Source organism: Zingiber officinale, chromosome 11A (assembly GCF_018446385.1).
Source record: "Zingiber officinale cultivar Zhangliang chromosome 11A, Zo_v1.1, whole genome shotgun sequence".
NCBI classification, from domain to species: Eukaryota; Viridiplantae; Streptophyta; class Magnoliopsida; order Zingiberales; family Zingiberaceae; genus Zingiber; species Zingiber officinale.
In genome coordinates, this window is record NC_056006.1 from 33,720,181 (window position 1) to 33,740,246 (window position 20,066).

Sequence of the window (20,066 nt, forward strand, 5' to 3'; positions counted from 1 at the left end):
GGATATAGAGATATCAAGTTGACATATGGATATGCATTGAAGAATGTATACTGAATGACCCGCCATGAGAAAGTATCATGGATCGTTATATGAGTGTCATATACTTTCTCATGTGACTATTAGTATGACTATCAGTCCTTGGACTTGAAGTCACCATGGTTCCCTATATAAGGAGTTGCATACTTTGGCTTCGTCAAACGTCACCCATAACTGGGTGAACTATAAAGGCGATTACTGGGTATGTAACAAATTATGCGGAGGGATGTGTGTGATGTAGATGGGATCTATCCCTCCTATATGACAGAAGTGACATCATGATTTTTTATAGAGTGAGACCACTAGGTGCATGGTCATGCCCAAATGAGTCAATATGAGATATTGAGCTCATTTATTTAGAGTGAGTCTACTTGGAGTTCAAGATATAGATTAATTAGAGGATGACATGGTCTATGCCTCAATTTAATTAATCTAGATGTCAAGGATAGAAGGACATTATCATATATTGTGAGAGTCACAATTAGTAGTCACAAAGGTGATGTTGGATCTCAACATTCTTGTAACTTGAGTAGTAATGATGTGTTGCTAGATACCGCTCATTACTTATGCTTCTAAATGAATTTAGGAGCATTGTCAACGTTACAAGAACCTATAGGGTCACACACAAAGGGTAATTAGATAGAGAATATGTTCATATGATGAACCAAGAAGATTAGGTTCATGTGATGAACCAAATTGGATTAAGAGTAATCCAAATTAGACTAATTGAGTTGGACTCAATTTGATTCATGTGTCCAATGAGTCTAATTTAGATTATGACTCATTGAATCAATTTAATTTAATGGATAGAGATTCACTAAATCAAATTGACTTGAATTAATGGTTAGATTTGATCAATCATGGGAGATAAATGGGTCAAGTTTGACTTGACTTGAGAGGGAAGATGAAGGGTCAAGTTTGACTTGACCAATTGCCACCTCATTGTGACTTGGCATAGGGCCGACCAATGATGGTGTTCCACATCATCAAGGCCACATCATTGTGTGCCACCTCATGAGGGAGACCAAGAGTCATGATTCTTGGTATTACATGGAGGTATAAGAATCTCTAAATGTGGGCGGCCACATGAGTGATGTGAGTTACATTTTGTGTACTCATTCAAGAGGTCATCTTCTTCCTCCTCTCATTCTCTTGTTCTCTCCCTCTCCTCCATTGCCGAGCCACCCAAGAGTGCTAGCACACTCTAAGTGGTTCTTCTCTACCTTTTGTTTGTGTGGATACTTTTAGAGGGGTGTACACTTGACACCCTACGAGATCCGACAACTCTTGGACGAGCGGGATAAGCGAAGGGCTTCGCAACAAAGGTATAATCTCTTTTCATGTAGATCTAAGGTAGATCTAGTGTAGAAACATGTACATGATTTAATTTTAAATATATCTTTGCATGAATCCGTGGCTAGCTTTGGGGTTTCCGCAACGCAAAAAGCGATTTTTACTGCTCGAATTACTAACATACTTTATAGTTGTACTACCTACACACTTAATCAACATCATAAGTATGTATATGTTATTTTTCTCAACTCCTAAAATGGACAAGTTTGGTTCTTCAATGTACTCAGTTAAAATACATTTTATTTTCAACATACAAATTTTTCTCAATAAATAAATTCAAATTTAAAGGGATGATACCTGACTTAATTACCTTTAACTTACCTTGTCCCGATTCTGACTTTTGGCTTGAGTTCTGGTTCGGGTTCAGATATTAACTCGGGTTGAGTTGCATTGGTTGAGTCCTAGAAATTTGATTCATTCATATGAGTTGTGCAATTTATTTGTTCTGATTTAGCTTCTTTATTTTCTACACTTAGCTTTTCCCAAAGCTCATTTACATCTTTAAATGAGTTGACTTTTTCAAGTTGGGCTGGAGTTAGACCATAAAGAATGATGGTAGTAACTTTTGCATTTGATTGAACTACTTGCTTCATGTTGCTTGTTTATAGTTCGAACCTACATAGGTCACATTTTGTCTCTTTGCAAGTTAGTTCCATTTTAGATACTTTCCCAACATTTTAAGTTAGCTTTAAGAAAGTCTTCCATCTTTCTCCTTTAATTGGAAAAACTTTTGTCATTGAAAAGAGGAAGGTGGATTGTACTAAATCCTTTCGACAAAGACATTTCTTAAAGAAAATATTTATTTAAGTTGTATTAAGGTCTAGGACAGGACATGAGTTTGGTTTGGATTTAGTATGGTTATAATTAGGGTTTGAACTAGGTTTCGATTATTAATCAATTTAATTATTTATTCTTGACTTAAAGTACAAAGTTTTCCTTTTGTTAGATTCAGGTTTTACTTTGGGCTAATTGAGCAAGAGTTTTTGAAATTAGCTTCCATGTTATGGTGAGACACATAGGTTTTCTTGAGTATCATAACAATGACCACTTCCTAAGATAAAACCTTTTTAAGAAATTGGAGGTAGATTAACTTTAATACAATGCTTTGATCTAATTAGTTTAGAGTAAGATGAGTTAGTTTCTTCTAGTTCCACTTGACTAGATGCATTAGGTAGGGTACTCCTTACCCAGCCTAAACATGCACCTAACCAGGATTTTATAGCATAATATCAGCTCAACCTGCTTTGATACCAAATTGTATGATTGAATTCGACGCTAGAGTGGCGGTGAATAGCGTTACGAATTTAAAAATAAGCAAATAGTAAATAAAACAGTTGAATCAATTAGAGTAGCAAGATAAATAATAAAGATTACTTAGATTGATTCAATCAAATAAGATAAGGCAATATAAACATGTAATAAATTTAGTTAACAGTTAAGCATCAAAGTAGTTGATCAATCAAATCAAAAGTAGACACATGCAACAATAATAATAATATGATTCTTATTTCTAAATTTCACCTAGATGGAGAAATCTTACAAAAAATAATATAAAAATTAAGCACGATAATAAAATGAGATAACACAATAAAAATGAAAATGCACTCAAGATGTTGCCGATCAAAAATGAAGCTCGCGTTGTAGCATGCCGTAGCATAGAAGGTGAAGGAGCACTTAGAGCATGATAATAAGAGTGAATTCTGTATATATGAGTGATTTTCAAGCTCCGTTTCAAAACTCCTTATATAGGACTCTTCCAGTTGCTTAGAGCCTTTTTAGTCACCTATATTAGTGCTGAAGTGGCTATAACTTTTATCTGTTTGATAATGTTAACGAAGCTCTCCAATAGATTGGACACCCTGTGGTTGCCCGAATATGGGTCAAACCTTATCTTGACCCGACCCACTCCGATTGCTAATAACGTCATCTCCTAGTCGCCTGAAAGATGCTATAGTCATCCATATCCTCCGATCGCCTGGACCCAATATAGTTGCTTGGACCCCTTGAAATGCCTTCGTCGAGAGTTATCATCAACTAGTCACCCTCAAACTCCCTTCTGGTTGCCTAGAATTGTCGAACAAGCTTCCCTGCAATGGTTACAAGTAATGAGTGGGATATAGAATGTAAAGTTACTCATACTTACATTGGGTCTAGACGTTCAGCTTCCAACTAACTTATTTAGACTGGTTACTAAGCCATAGCTCCCAGCTGCTTCCACTTGGACTTATTTGCTAAGCTTTAGCTCACAGTTGACTTCACCTAGATTTGATCTATCTAGCACCCAACTAGTACTTTATTTGTCAAACTTTAATCACTTGGACTTGATTCACCTAGCCTCTAGTTCGGAATTTATTTGCCAAGTCTTAATCAATTGGATTTGATTCACCTAGTCTCCATCTAGGAATTTGTCTACCAAGCCTTAATCACTTGGACTTGATTCATCTAACTCTAGTTAGATATTTGTTTGTTAAACCTTAATTACAATTATGAATTTGTTGCTTGGTATCCAACCAAAACTTAGCTTATGTTTAACTTCCAATTAAGACTTTAGATGCCTAATTCTACTAGAACTTAATCACTGCTTGATTTATAACCAGGTTTTAATATCCATTAAGTAACCTACACTTGCAAACTTGACACAACTGGTTAGATCACAATTAACTTAACTTTAAACTTAATCATATATCAAAACTTTGGGTTAAATGTTATACACTCAACACTAACATTGTTTGTAGTACTTTCTATTTGTGTTTTATATTTATCATTATTGTGATTGTTGGAAAACATATAAGGGGTTTCTCAATCTTCGAAAAAGTTTTGAAAAGGAGATATAGCTAATGGACAAACCCCTCCTGTACATAGGCCTTGATATACTAACCATAGGGGGGTTAGGAACTAAGTAATTCTCATATCTTTTGTATTGTTGCTTTATTGTTTTATATTCCACTACTATTAATTTTGAAGAAAGAATGAAAAAAAAAAAGTGACGTGATCGATATTTATTCCCCTCCATTGATTCTCATGATCTTACACATTGTGATGTTTTAGAATTTAGGTTTGAGCATGTGGGGTAGACTCAATGATCACATTGTTTTAGAATTTAGGTTTGAGCATGTGGGGTAGACTTAACGATCGATTAAGGGAAAAAAATAGAAGCAACCATATAAAACCTTCTTGTATTTCAATACTCAGTGGTTTAGACGAACACATGCTTTATGCGTGGACTATGTTTGGATATTATGGGAATATAATGTGTGAATTGATAAAAGCGATTTGAGTAGTAATGGCAGTGGAATGTAGGGATGTAAATGAACCAAGTCGCTCGTGAGCTATTCGAAACTCGATTCGATAAAAGCTCGTTTGAGCTCGTTTAATGAGGCTCGTTAAGATAAATAAACCAAGCTCAAGCTTCGCAATATTCGGCTCGTTATCTCGTGAACACGTTCGTTAAGCTCATGAATCAACTTTTAAATTAAAAAAATAATAGTTTTGATATTAAATTTATAGATTTTACATTTTATTTATGAAAAATATAGACAAATATATTAAATTTATTTATTAGAATAAAATTATAAATTTTGATAAGAATATTATAATTTTATCTAAATATATAATTTAATTTTTAATGAATATTTAAATTTATAATTTATACTTATTCAGCTCGTTTAGGCTCGATAAAGGCTCGAATAAGCTCGTGAGCCATGAATATATTCGTTAAATAAACCTCAAGCTCGACTCGATTATAAACGAGCCAAGCTCAAACATTCAAGAGTCCGACTCGGCTCGGCTCGGCTCGGCTCGGCTCGATTACATCCCTAGTGGAATGGAGAGTAAAATGCTAAAATCAATTTTTTTTAAAGCCATATTAGACAACTAATTTAGAGCTCAGAGTCCTATGCAACATAGTTTGAGTCTGAATTAGGTGGGATATAACATAAAAATAAGTGAATCTACCATGTCTTTGATGTGCTTATTCATGCATAATAATAATAATAATAATAATAATAATATTATTATTATTATTATTATTATTTTTCTAAATATATAATCTTTTTTGAATTAATTAATTCTAGAGATGACTCATATGATGTTATAAAAATTTTCTACCAACAACTAACAACTACTAGAATAAATTTAAAAAGTTAATAAATAGAGTAAATCAAAAAATACTAGTGAACGGTAAATTTATTATAATAATAATAATAATAATAATAAAATTTGTGTCAGCAGACTTTTGCTATGACTTAATTTACTAGATTTTTTTTTCAAAAAATATTAATGTTGAATCGAATCTGGGAGTTAGGGTTGATGGACATCCAGTTTTTTTTTTATTAACATTACGGATTTATAATTATTTTTTAAAGAAAAAATATTATCCAAGTGTAGTTTTGCGTATATTAATTGTCATAGTTAAATGTTTAAATAAAAGAAGGAGAAACAAAAAACATTGAAGATCCTAAATTATGAATATACCCCTGCCGGCAACTATTTAATTTTCTCGCCACTGGAACATCCGAAATTATGAATATACCCCCTGCCGGCAACGATTTAATTTTTCTCGCCACTTCTCCAAACTCCAACTACCCCCACCAAGCCACCTACCGATCGCGGACCTTTATGCCAGCCTCCACTTTTTTTCTCTTCATTTCTCCCTGCAGAAGCACGCTCGGAACCGAGATCTCAAGTTGGATTTGGAGTTTATTCATTTAATCAAAGGTGCGAGCTTGGTGAGCATACATCGGAAGGTGAATCATTTTTCATTTCATACCCATTTCCATTTGGATCCCGTTCTTCTACTGAAATTTTAGGTTGGATTCTGGATTTTGGTCGGAATTTTGGAATTCTGTTAGACTGAGATCTTGGTAAAAGCTTTCCTTTGGAAAATAAAAATGTTGTTTTTTCTCCTATTGTAAGTCTGATATCGGGAACTAGCGATTTGGTTGATATTCTTCTCATCTTGGGTGGACTGAAGGCTTCGTTTTTTATCTTCGTCTTACGATGATTATTGGTTGGATGGTTGGATTCTTCGATCTGTATACTGGCGCATGAGATGGCGAGCGGTCTGTTCAGCAGGAGCGTTGCGGCTCGATTAGCTCCTACCACTTTCCGCAATCCTAGGGTTTCTGTTCATCGAAAATTGTGGCTGGTACGCAGACCTTCCTTTGCTGATCTCGCGGCGGCCTTCTGTCTTGCTTCCTTCGTTTTGGTTTTCGGTTGCATTGTGCATCTCTATCTATTCCGATACTCGGGAAGTGGGAGATTGATTGCTGGATATATTGGGGATACTGATGCATGCGATGCCTTAGATGGTAGTTGGGTTCCAGATAACTCATATCCTCTGTATAATAGCTCGGAGTGTCCCTTTGCTGAAAGGGGATTCAATTGTTTGGCAAATGGGAGAAGGGATATGGACTATCTAAAGTGGAGGTGGAAACCAAGGCAATGTGATGTACCCAAATTCAATGCCCATTATGCCCTTGAAATGCTTAGAGGGAAAAAGGTCATCTTTGTGGGGGATTCCATGAGCCGAACACAGTGGGAGTCACTTGTATGCATGCTTTTGACTGGAGTGCAGGATCCCAGTAGTGTTTATGAAGTCAATGGAAACCAAATATCAAAGACAACCCCCTATTTAGGTGTTCATTTCCGAACTTTCAATCTAAGCATAGAGTTCTTCCGTTCTGTGTTTCTTGTACAACAAGGATCACCGCCAAGACATAGTCCAAAACGAGTTCGAACATCACTTAAGCTGGACAAGATGGATGAAGTAAGTGGGAAGTGGGTTGATTCAGATGTACTCATATTCAACTCTGGGCATTGGTGGACTCCAAGCAAACTCTTTGAGATGTAAGTCCTTTAGTTTTACTGCATCAGTTTATTTACTGGCTGATTGTCTTTTGGCATTAAAAAAAAACTGATGCTAGCATAAAACTGATGCCATCATTAAACTAATGCCAAATCAAAAGAACAGATCGGTCTTCTATTGAATGCCAAAAGACAATCAGCCAAATCAAAAGGACTTACTGCATCAGTTTTAAAGCATGATATATATTTACCTTCATCAAAAAGAAAAAAAAAGAGCATAAAATCAACAAATGGCAAATCAAAATATTCTAATAGAGCTTTACATGTTTTTCTACTCATAAGAAAACACAATAGTTCCTTTTATTGTGTAAGCCATGTATCTCATAGCTAAATATTCAATTTACATTAGATATGCTCATTAAACTTCATTTAGTCATTAGTTCATCAAACTCAATGATCAATATATATTTCTCAAAACTTCTCCATTAATAATAATATACAGAAGGTATCTCAAAGGAAACAAGTAGGAAGGTACCCACCTCGAAGAACCTCAAATTTTATGTCTCGCACTCCAAATAAATATTTTGTCCACCTCGATGTTAACTCTAGATTGCATCACTAACTCAATCACACAACATGTGTAATAAAACAATTTAACCAAGTATCTTATTAAATTAACTCACTAATGCCCCAACAATCAAGAAGGAATATTTCCAACAATTGATCAAAACTCCAAGTTTTATCAATCAAATTAGATCATCAATAAGCTTATAAACTCTCATATGCTCTAAAATAACTAAAATTGTAATTCTAAACCAATACAAAGTCTTATTAAAAGGAGAATAGACTTTATAGTTGAATTAAGATTCAACCATAAACATGTGGGGGTACACTCTCACAATTCCTCTTGTTAGGTCTTGATATATTCAATGTAGTTAGGATCAATATCATGAGTTCATGCAAAGACTCACTCTAGACGAAGTGGGTTATCTCACATCTTTGGACATTGCACATGATAGCTTAATAAAGGTGTAGTAGCCTCAACATGGTTTTCTCAACAATGAAGGGCAACAACTTTTACACTACTTGCTCGAGAGAGTAAGGATGTGGCCCTTGGCAGCACTTGCTTGGTTTGGACATGTTGTAACCAATATGGCTAATTGGAAGGGCACTAAGAACTTTCTCGAGGAAGGGTGGTGAATCGCTTAGGGAAGAGGACACTAAGAGAGAGGAAGATAGGGTGCAATGCCAAATAGAGAGAGGGGGAGGAGTCGACGTCGACTAGGGCTATAAGGAGAGAAAGGGGCAGATCCAACTCTCTTATATAAGGAATCCATTGGTCACAACTAAACCAAACACATTTTAACTCTTTCACCACAAAAGTGATCGATTTGGCTATGAATCAAACCTAATTTGAGTTGAAACAACTTAAAATGTAATCTTCTCTTGATTAACTCTAATTACCCCCTAGTCTTAAGGTTTCAACTTGAATTCTTTTAAAATAAATTTCCAAAATTAAATTTTAAATTCAAATTAGTTATTTATTAGTTTAGGAAATAAAGAAAAATGTTGGAACACGTAACATGAATATTGGTGCGATGCTGCCCTAAGTGGTAGAGTATTTCCAACAACTTATCAAAACTCCAGTTCTTATCAATTAAATCAGGTCATCAATAAGCTTATATGGAGAGAATGGTGAGGATCCAACTCTCTTATGTAGGGAGTCCATTGATCACAACTAAACCAAACACAATTTAACTCTTTCACTACAAATGAACATTTTGGGTATGAATCAAACCCAATTTGAGTTCAAAAGCTATGAATTTAATCTCCTTTCAATTAACTCCAATTATACCCTTAACCTTGAGGTTTTGACTCGAATTATGTTAAAATGGATCCCCAAAATTAAATTTTAAATTTAAATTATTTATTTATTTGTTCAGGAAATAAAGAAAAATTTTGGAACACATAATATGTATATTGGTATGATCTTGCTCCAAGTGGTCATGCTCCACCTTGAGTTTTGATATTTGTACAAAGTATTTAAGTTAGACCTTGCATGTGTATTTGAATTGTATAGAGTTTTGTAGGACACACATAGCTCGAAGAGCTTATCACTCAATGGTGTTGAGTGATGTATAGATGATGACTTAGTGCGACCTAGGTGACACATTCAGTGCTTGAAGATTCATGGATATCGGAGAAGGTTGCATGAAGCAACTTAGGGACCATAGGATGAAAGCATTGAGATGGTGTTGGAGCAGCTTTAGAGCATGATTTGGCGTGGCCAAGTTGGCAACTTGGTGGTTTGAGAAAAGTAGAGATCTGAGAAGGATAAAATGAAACATCCAAGGGACTGTAAGACGAGAAGTATTGAGGTCAGCGTTGACAATAGCCCATGGAGGCTCACTACATAGGTGAAGTATGAATGATGACACAGAGCGAGTTGATGGTATAGGTGCATGCGAGGGATGAGTAACTTACAGGAGGTGTTTGTGGTGGCGAAGAAGGTACGCTTTGGTCGTGAGTGATGTGTGGCAAATCCGCAAGTGCATGGAAGTGTCGTCAAGTAATAATAAGATCGAATCTATAGGGACTGTTGATTAAGAACTAGTTAACTTCGTGAATTATCTATACAATCGAAGGTTGGTTCACAAGCCCTTGAAAACTAGAAATTGAGAGCAGAGAGAGAAGGAAAGAGCGAGAGGAGTGAGGGAAAGAGTGTGAGTAGAGAGGCATAGAAGAGGGGATTAGAGAGATCATAATAGAAAGATAGTAGGATCTCAGTGAGAATGCAGTGGGTGACGATAGTGGTGATCAGAGAGAGAGAGAGCGCAGAGGGTTATCATAGGAAATGACAGTGAGATCACCGAGAGAAGGTAGTGGTGAAGGCAATTTTAGAACTTCGGTTTCATTTAAATGATTGTAAACACCTAATCTATGTTTGGTTTCCTATCCTCAATGTGTATTTATGTAGGTAGACCATCCTATGGTATCCGATGTGAATTTTTTACTTCTACAACGGCGTATCAACCCTAATCGTCTAACATATTAGGTATGATCCATTAAGTTCTATGATCGCCTAGGGTTTCTCGCGGTAAATCGGGTTGCACTTTTGTGTCCGACTCTCCTCGACTCAGTTTTCTACGGGTCGGAGGGTCAAGTTCTTCTTTCGGTTCATCCCCAATCCCTCGCGAGATACAAATCTTGTGCTTTGACATCGAGATTGTGTTAATACAGTAGATTTGGACTATAAACATACATTTTATTGAACAAGAAACGTACAAACATATAGATTACCTGAAAAAAAGTTCACATAACAAAAGAGTTACTCCCTACATCTTAGAATCATGAGAGCTACTCCACAACAAAAGAATTATAATCCAAAGACACCAATGAAAACATTCACACAAATCAAAATAGAGAATAGAGATAAAAAATGCTTAGGGAGAAGATTCCCTTGCATTAGAGATGGACGAATCATCGGAGTGGATGAAAATGATGCCTCTAGGGTTTCTCAAGAGAGGAAACCCTCTCCGAAGGAGGGGGATGAAGAGGTCCAAGCCCCCTAACCGATCTGATCGAATCCCCTTTTATAGGCATTAAGGTTGGTTGAGTGACACGGCCCATGCCGTTGGGCATGAGCGGCCGTGTTGAGCGAGAAAGCTCAGATCTAGCAGCCATGACCCATGGTGTGGCAGTCGAGCCTGCCACGACTTGTGGCGCTAGCCACGGGCAAGCTGTGGCATGGCGGCAGAGCTTTCCATGGGTCGTGGCGCTGGCCACGATAGCCCGTGGTAGGGCAGGGCTTTTGGCTTGGTCTTTTTGCTCCCCATTTCGCTCCAATTTTGGCTTCTGTCATCCAAAATACACAAGAGCAATATCTAGGAACAATAAAATATGAAAATGTAGCATAAAACCAAGTTATATCAAATTATGCATACAAAAGTGGGTCGAATGTAGTGCGAAAACATGATGACAACCCTATATACTTCACACTTAATTTCCCCATACCGAACACTTGTTTGTCCTCAAGTAAACATCAATATCAAGAATGCATGTGAGTTCATATCTCCTAAATTTCAATAAGTTCATCTAATCCTATCAACTAGTATCATCTTTAAACGAAGGTATTCAATTACTTTCACTAAACCTAACGAGCTAGCTTAGGTGCACAGTGCATAATTTGTTCCTAAGGTTTGAAGTTCCTCCCTAAGTTAAGTCATCATTCCATGGTGTTCCCATAGTTTCCAGCGTTAAACACTTACTTGGCATACGTGTGGTTCGTCCCCTCTTCCTAACACAAAGTCTATTGAGAGAAATGGATAGATATTTCCCCAATAACCTAACTCGGTCTTAAAGGGCATCTTATCATTTCCACCCATAACAACTATTTTTTTATCCCTTTATTTCCACTATTCATTTTCTTTCATTTTCATTTTTTTTCCTTGTCATTTTTTATTGTATCTCAAACGTTCCTTTTTTTCACTTGGGATTTCGATTTTTTCCAAATGGGCTTTCAAAAAATTGAGCATGATCCAGTAACTAAAATATTGTGAAAGGGTCACCTATGCTCACTATGGTACTAGTCCAACAAAATAAATTATGACTGTTGTACTAAATCAACCTTTCGAAAACAAATCAAAAGTGAAGTGTAATGGTCAAACTATCAAGTAGACATATGGTGAAACAAAAATCAACTGAACATCACTTCTATAAAATTTTACTATTAGATAGGAAAATATGAATTACCAAAAATGAGAAAATGCATTCACATGCTAGCACTAATACTAAACACGTCAAAATATTGCCTAATGGACAAAGCATGCATAAGTGCTTCTATTCGAATCCGAAACGTCCACAAGAGCTAAACATGATATGATGCAAGCAAGAAGGAGATTTTATCATGCAACGTGAAACATAACAAAACTAACTAACAACCCAAAGTATCTACAAATCTCCTAGACCTAAACTTTTCAATGTTTTCAATAATTGCAAAATGTATTATGGAAGAAAGTTTAGAGAGGTTACCAAGTGATGTGTGCCAAACACCTAAGTAATTAACCCCTCCTTCTAGTGGTCACACTTCTCTCAATCTTTGAATCCTCTGTAATAGACAAGAAAAACTAAGTAGAGGGTTTGAGTTATGTAAAGAGAAATGAGAATAAGAAAAAACTTAGGCTGTCTTCTAAGAAGCGTTTGTTTTAGGTCATTAGTTCGACTCTTTATTTAGTTCATCTAAATCGGGTTATGGCCGAAGTAGAATACTTTCGGACTTTCCTTCTAATGGTTGACTGTCATCATCTGATCATTATAGTGTAGCACCACTCTCTCCATCTTCATCTCCTTGCGAATTCTTTTCGGTGGTCGGAGACAGTTTAATGTGAGCTTCCAAATCCTGGTCTTGTGAAAACCTGCACACCCATAGGAAAAAAATACCCCACAAGCATATTATATAAGATAGAACTAGAATCATATTGAATTTGAAGAAGTATGCATCAGAAATTGAGTCACATCCAACAAGATCAATTATAGGTACCTCTATGAAGTTTTCTAAAAGATCACAAGAAATGTTGACCTTACATTTTTTGGGAGTACCTGAAAGTACTAAACAAGTGGATGATGCTTCTTTTAGATCAAATGATGGTTCTGGCTCTGACTCAAGTGGTAGTGCAACTAAAAGTGGTGATTCTTGGGGCTCTTCCATCTCTACATGAGTCTCTATATTTATATACACAACTTGATCATTTTCTGCAATTTCCATAATATCGAGTGGTTGTGGGAACATAGGAAGTGATTTATGAGATAATACAGTTCCCTACACTTCTTTCCAAAACCTTAACTTCATCGCATACAATGTTAGATAATTCACTTAGATCAATTTCATCACCTCCAATCAACAATTCCATAAGAAATTTCAAATTGATCATCCTCATCAAAAAAATCTTTATCATTAAATAGTCCAATAAAGCTGCAACTGGCTGATTCATCATCATCTGAAAATTCATCATCTTGATTTAATCCAACCAATTTGCATGCAACTAAATTATCATCACAGAATCTGCTCAATTTGTCTTCTCTTATAATTGCCTAAAAAACTTTGTGGGAAAGGGATTTGTGGTACAAAAGTATCTTGTTGCAACATTAGAGTGGATTTATGATTCCTATCCGTAGTCATCTTTTTACTAAGTAGCGGAGATCCAAATTTCTTGTCCAGTGTTGGTGTGGCCTACCGTTGAGGGAAGGGTACCTGTGACCTATAAACATTTTATGGAGTGTTGAAATTGAGTTTTTGTCATTTCCCTTTGTTCTCCCCCTCATTTCTATACAAATCTTTCAGAAATTCTTTAAGATTCTTGCCACTTCTCAACTTGAAAGCATAACAATTTGTACTGGACTTCTCTTTTCCTTTCGACTCCTCATTCCGTGTTTTGTGATTTTCAAGTCTCTTGGAAAGTTGTATTGTATCTTGTTCAACCGATACACTTGCATTTATGGCTTGCACTTTTGGAATTCTCGAGGGAGATGTTATTAAGTTTTCACTTGACCATCCCTGAAGGTTCGTTGTCACTAGATTAATTAATATATAAGCTTCTTCTAAACTTTTGTTCATCAAGGAACCTCCTACAGCTGAATTTAAAAATCTCTTATTCGAAAAAAAATCCCTATGTAGAATATGTGCACTGTGAACCATCTTTTCAATCCATGGTGAGGACACTGTCTTAATAATTTTTAAATCTATTTCATACTTCAAATAGTGATTCTCCATCTTTCTAAGTAAAATTTATGATGTAATTCCTCATGTATACTGTTATTCTTGGAGGGAAAAAATGATTCTGGAATCACTACTCTAATTGTTCCCAACTTGTTATGCTTTGCGGAGGGAGAGAATAAAACCAAGTTTTTGCTCTATCTTTGATGTTGAAAGGAAATACAATCAACCAAACAGCATCAGCAGAGACTCCCTCATAATTCACCATATCACAATTTCTAAGAAATATCTCCAGGTGTTCATAAGGGTTTTTTGAATTTTCTCCTCAAAATTTATGACCTTGTATTATGAAAATTAATTCTAAGTCAAGTTGAAAGTTATCCGCTTCAATTTGGGATTGCACAATGGGAGGTCTGAATCTAGTAAAAATGGGTACGAAAAATTCTCCTAAAGGCTTGCTTGATAGGTTAGTGCTCATTAAATCTTAGAAAAACACAATTATTAGAAAAATTGAAATGCAGAATTTAAATTGCCAGAAATAAAAATGCAAAAATAAACACAAACAAGTAAATAAAAAATTTATTAACAAATCTTGAGTAACTCATGTTAATCAACTAATGTTAATCGAAATAGTCCCCGATAATGACGCCAAAAACTTGATGTGTGGAAAATTTGTAAGTGCACGGAAGTGTCATCAAGCAATAATAAGATCGAATGCACAGGGACGGTTGATTAAGGACTAATTAACTTCGCACATCGAATTATCTAGACAATCGAAGGTTGGTTCACGAGCGTTTGAAAACTAAAAATTGAGAGCAAAGAGAGAAGGAAAGAGTGAGAGAAGTGAGGGAAAGATTGTGAGTAGAGAGGCAGAGAAGAGGGGATCAGAGAGATCACAATAGAAAGGCATTAGGACCTCAATGAGAAGATAGTGGGTAATGATAGTGGTGATCATAGAGAGAGAGAGAGAGCAGAGGGTTATCACAGGAAATGGCAGTGAGATCACCGAGAGAAGGTAGTGGTGAAGACAATTCTAGGACTTCGGTTTCATCCAAATGATTGTAAACACCTAATCTATGTTTGGTTTCTTATCCTCAATGTGTATTTATGTAGGTAGATCATTCTATGGTATCCGATGTGAACTTTTTCTTCTACAATGACTTATTAACCCTAATCGTTTTAATGTATTAGGTATGATCCATAAGTTCTATGATTGCCTAGGGTTCCTCGCGGCAAATTGGGTTGCAGTTTCGTATTCGACTCTCCGTGTCTTTGTTTTCTACTGGTCGGAGGGTCGGGTTCTCCTTTCGGTTTATCCCCAATCCCTCATGGGATACGAATCTCGTGTTTTTAGCATTGAGATCGTGTTAATACAGTAAATCTGGACCATAAACATACATTTCATCGAACAAGAAACATTCAAACATATAGATTACCTAAAAAGATGCTCACATAATAAAAGAGCTACTTCCTATATCCTAGAATCATGAGAGCTACTCCATAATAGAGGAATTACAATCCAAAGACACTAATGAAAGCATTCACACAAATCAAAATAGAATAGAGATAAGAAATGCTTAGGGTGAAGATTCCCGGTGTCTTTGGTATAGTTCCCTTGCGTTGGAGGTAGACGGATGGTCGGAGTTGATGAAGATGATGTCTTTAGGGCTTCCCCAAGAGGGGAAACCCTCTCTCAAGGAGGGGATGAAGTTCTTCGGTCCAAGTCTCCTAACCAATCTGATCGAATCCCCTTTTATAGGCACTAAGGTTGGTCGCGTGACACGGCGGGCAACCATGTAGGCGATTAAGCTCAGATCTAGCAGCCACAGTGTGTGGCGTGGCTGTCGAACTTGCCGCGGCTTGTGGTGCTGGCAACGAGCAAGCCATGACGTGGCGGCAGAGCCTGCCATGGGCCGTGGCGCTATTGACAGCCACCCGTGGCAAGGCGGCAGAGCCTGCCATGGGTCGTGGCGCTAGCCACGATCGCTCGTGGTAGGGCAGGGCTTCTGGCTTGGTCTTTCACTCCCCGTTTCACTCCAATTTTCATTCCTGTCATTCAAAATTTACAAGAGCAGTATCTAGGAACAATAAATATAAAAATGAAGCATAAAATTAAGTTATATCAAATTATGCATGTAAAAGTGGGTCAAATGTAATGCAACAATATGATAAAAACCCTATATATTTCACACTTATCAGTGAGCTTTGAGAGTTGAGAGACTTGTACTTCTAGGTGAGGGTAGTTTTCAACCTAGGCAAACTTGATTATTATAATGATCATAGTCTAGTCAAGTTCAAGTAAGCTAGAAGAAATTCTTGTTGATTGGAAAGCTAAGTCGACTAATTAGTTAACTTGGGGTGATCAACCAATGAATAGAATATTTTTGTTCGTGGTTGAGTTGATTGTGCTTGATTGATGCTACAGTAGGAAAGCCAAAAGGAGTCGTTAATCTAACAAAATTGCGTTGGAATGGTCGGATGACATATGACATAAAGACTAGTGGATGAGTTGACTATTGGTGGATTCTAGTTGACTAGTTGCTTGCAGACTCAAGCTAAAGCAAACAAAGAAGGTAGTTGACTGATGGATGGATCCAATTGATTGATCGACCATAGATACAACTGAATAACAACTTAGAATTGAAGAGGATGAAGACTAAAAATATGGAGCAAGATGGGGGCTGTAAGGTTGACAAAAATAGGATTGATTCAATCCTATTAGAGCTTCTCCATTGTAATCTTAAGTCTTCTTCCTCTGAGCTGTTATAATTCTTGTATGTTATAAGAGGTTTCTTCACTTCTGGTAATTCACCACAAAGGAGGAGAAACATAATGACTTTCTTAGAGTAATTCACCGACGAGTCATAGATTGTGGAATAGAAATGAGGGCATTGAACCATGTAAACCTTCATAATAGCAATTGGTATGTGCTTGTTTGTATTTGTTTTTATTTCCATTGGTAATCTTTGTGTGACCTAGCAAAGCTTGTAGTAAGATTAGTTCAGAATTGTCATTTGTAGGCACAATTGTTGTTCACCCCCTTTAGCGTATTTGACTATCTCACCAACCTATCGTAATAAGTGGTATTAGAGTTAGGAAGTTCAAGTTGGACTAATCGTCAATAGAGCACTAGCCAGAAAAAACCCTTCAATTGCCACTCCATCAAGTGGTTTGGACTATGTGAGAGCATCAAAGATGATGACTAAGATAGATTTTGAGATTCCATTGTACAAGGAACATTTAGTTTTTGGAAAGAGAAGGTGGAATGTTGGTTCAACATCAACCTTGGAAGCAATTTTGCCCAACATTGGGGGTGTGAAGAATCTAGAGATGGGGAAGGAAGAAGAATCCAAGGAAAGGATTAAATGAAACTATATACCGAAATTTATGAAGGAAATAAGATCATAAAGTCACTTATTTTAGTTGTGCGTAAGAGGATTGAGGATGACATTGAGGAATGTGAGAATGCAAGAGATCTTTGGAAAATTCCAAGAAAGAGGAAGAAGTTCAAAAACAAGAAGCTCAAGTCCATGAGTTAATTGAATAGGAGGTTACGTTCCATATAGAAGAAAAATCCAAAACTCCACAAGAAGAGGAGGAACCCTTGAGGAAATCATGGTGGACATAAGGGCCTCTTCATTAGATGAGTTGAATATGGAACCATCCACCTCTTCAAGACCATTTAGGAAGTTATGGTGGACATAAGACCTACTTGATTGGATTAGTTGAATAGGGAACCACCCACCTCTTCAAGAAGAGAATGATTCTAAGACAAGTGGAGAAGTGATCTTAGAAGTGAAAGTCTTGAGTGCTTCCACTCAAGGTAAAGACCAAAGAAGACATTGTGTGCTTTTGATACAATCAAAGAGGAGACTACAAGAATATGTGTCCATTTGTCAAAAGAAAGGCTAAGAAGGTATATGTAATTGAATTTATCTACTAATCCAAGTTGTAGGAAGAAGGAAACAAGGAAGATGAAAGACCATATCATTTGCTTCACATGCCGAGAGAGACTATTACAACACTCAATGCCTAAGGAAGGTGATAAAGAAGAAGAAGCCAAAGGAATAGAAGAAGATTTGAGGCTCAATTCAAGAGGAGCTCCAAATATAAAGAAGAAGCCATTGCCACCTAGTTTTAATTTTAATTTAAATTTCAAGCCTTCTATGCATAGGGTTAATTCTTATGTTTATTTACCTATGCTAAATTTTTATTTCAAGTAAGTCATGATAATTTCAGGAGTAAATTTCATGATCGAACTATGTTACATCGAGGAATAACTTCCTTCCAGCATAGCAGGCTTAGCTTATGTGGTCGGCTTCACTTTGGTAAAACCCAACACATGAGCCTCGCTCTAGATCAAAATTGGGCATGACCTCCACACAACCTGCAATTGCCAATTTACAAATCCAATAATCCGTTAGTTTCAAAGCATGCTTCTCTATAAAAGGTTGGCGTAAAGGTATAAAACTCGGATCAAAACTTCTTCTTTATTGTTTTACTTTTTTTTATCCATGATGACTTAGGCATCAGAGGGACCTCGCCGACTCTTAGCGATCCCTTTGACGCGTGCTAATTTATACAGGAAGCATCGTCAATGAGGTCCATCGAAGCGGCAAATTTTTGCCACATCAAACTTCTTTGCTTAGGGATAGGAAAGTAGAAGGTAAATATGAAAGCAACCTAAGAAGGATAAACATATATCTAGGCTTATGAATGTCCAAGGCGACCTAGAATAAGGAAACTATAATTGGACAACCAAGCCTCGAGGATAAAAGCTTAAATATTTATAAAAGACCTTGAACAATTTACAAATCGGTCTAAGGCTGTAGATGGTGTTTGGAAGGTCAAAAACCTACATATAATCTACTGGTTTAGAATATTGATTACCATCACCAAGGGCTGATGCATTAGTGTATGCTAGGTAAGCATTCAATTATTGTAGGGGAGAACCATATAGGGTGATAAATGTCAAGAAGGCATTTAGACATAAAAGGTTGGCTAGAGTTGGGAGCTCTAGTGAGAACCTTATAAGCCCAATTAGGACCCATAGTTATTGGATCCAAAAGATGGGATGCGTGAGTTACTAGAGGGTTCTACGATGTGCCAATAGTTTTGAGGATAAGTAGGGAGCTTGATCCGAGGAAATTGGCACATTGGGTAACGTTTCATGTATAAAAACATATGAGATATATTCAAGAGGCGTGAAATGTTTTTCAATTGTATGGAATGTCAAATAAATTGATGCAAAGGGTGTAATTCAGTTTGAATTTGACAGATACAGTTGATTTGAATCAAAAATAGGATTTTAGATTAAGGCTCATCAAATAATTTATCTAATTTTCACAAAAGTGTCTAACTTCGAAATTAGGAATATTTTTTAAATCAATTTTTTCAAGTAAATATAGGTGAAACAAACCTCTTTGCAAATTTTTGGATTTTTCAGAGGTTTGAGAAATTTCTAATACATTTTAGAAATTGACATGAATGAGTGTTTTAAATGTAGAGATGACTAGGACTATTTTTGAGTCGACTAGACCTGGTATAGGGTCAACTAGGCTTGTGTTCAGTTGGTTGGATCATGGAATGAGTAAAGTGTTGAAAATAGAAATTGACATATTTAACTTTGGGGAATGATCAAGAGAACTTGGTATTCATGTTGGAATTCATTGGAGCATTATGAATACAAGTTAAAGATTATTATAAATGCACAAGTTCAATAATAAGGAAATTGTTGGTTCTTTTTTATATATGCTAGGGAGAAAAGAGAAAAGGTTTAAGTGAAAAACCTTATTCCTCTAGGACGTTCTCCTATGTTGGAATTAATAGAAGCCGATTTGGAATTAGAGGGAGAAGAAAGAAAAGGTTAAGATATTCTCCTCTAATGATGAATTTGGAGATTTGGTGAAGGGGGAACCTATGTTTAGGTCCCATGGCATGAATTATATTAATTTCCCTAAAACAAATTGCCAAACACAAAAAAGAAGATTATTGGTGTAATCGTGTCTCAAGTGGTTTAGCTCGCCCTATTTGTGCAAAGGGTTTAAGTTAAGTCTTACATGCGTATTTGATATATGTATTTGAGTTGTTCAAGGATTTATAGGGGACACATGGAGTCTGGAGAGCTTGTGATTCGACGAGGTTGAGTGATGTATGGATA

The 20,066-nt window shown here is 36.3% G+C and overlaps 1 protein-coding gene and 1 non-coding gene across 5 annotated transcripts in view; both read left to right on the forward strand.

The window, feature by feature from the left end:
• The first annotated feature begins 5,962 nt into the window (after positions 1-5,962).
• Positions 5,963-20,066, forward strand: part of LOC122032004 (protein trichome berefringence-like 7) — a 37,343-nt gene continuing 23,239 nt past the window's right edge. For 3 of the 4 annotated variants that reach the window (XM_042591244.1, XM_042591246.1, XM_042591247.1), the window contains exon 1: positions 5,963-7,236. In XM_042591244.1, coding sequence (XP_042447178.1) covers positions 6,440-7,236 — 797 coding nt within the window. In that variant the 5' untranslated portion in view covers positions 5,963-6,439. The remainder of the gene's footprint in view (positions 7,237-20,066) is intronic. The other variant, XM_042591245.1, reaches the window with a different exon arrangement.
• LOC122033210 lies at positions 13,895-14,001 on the forward strand. Its single transcript, XR_006126450.1, has one exon. It is a non-coding gene; the product is annotated as a small nucleolar RNA R71 (small nucleolar RNA).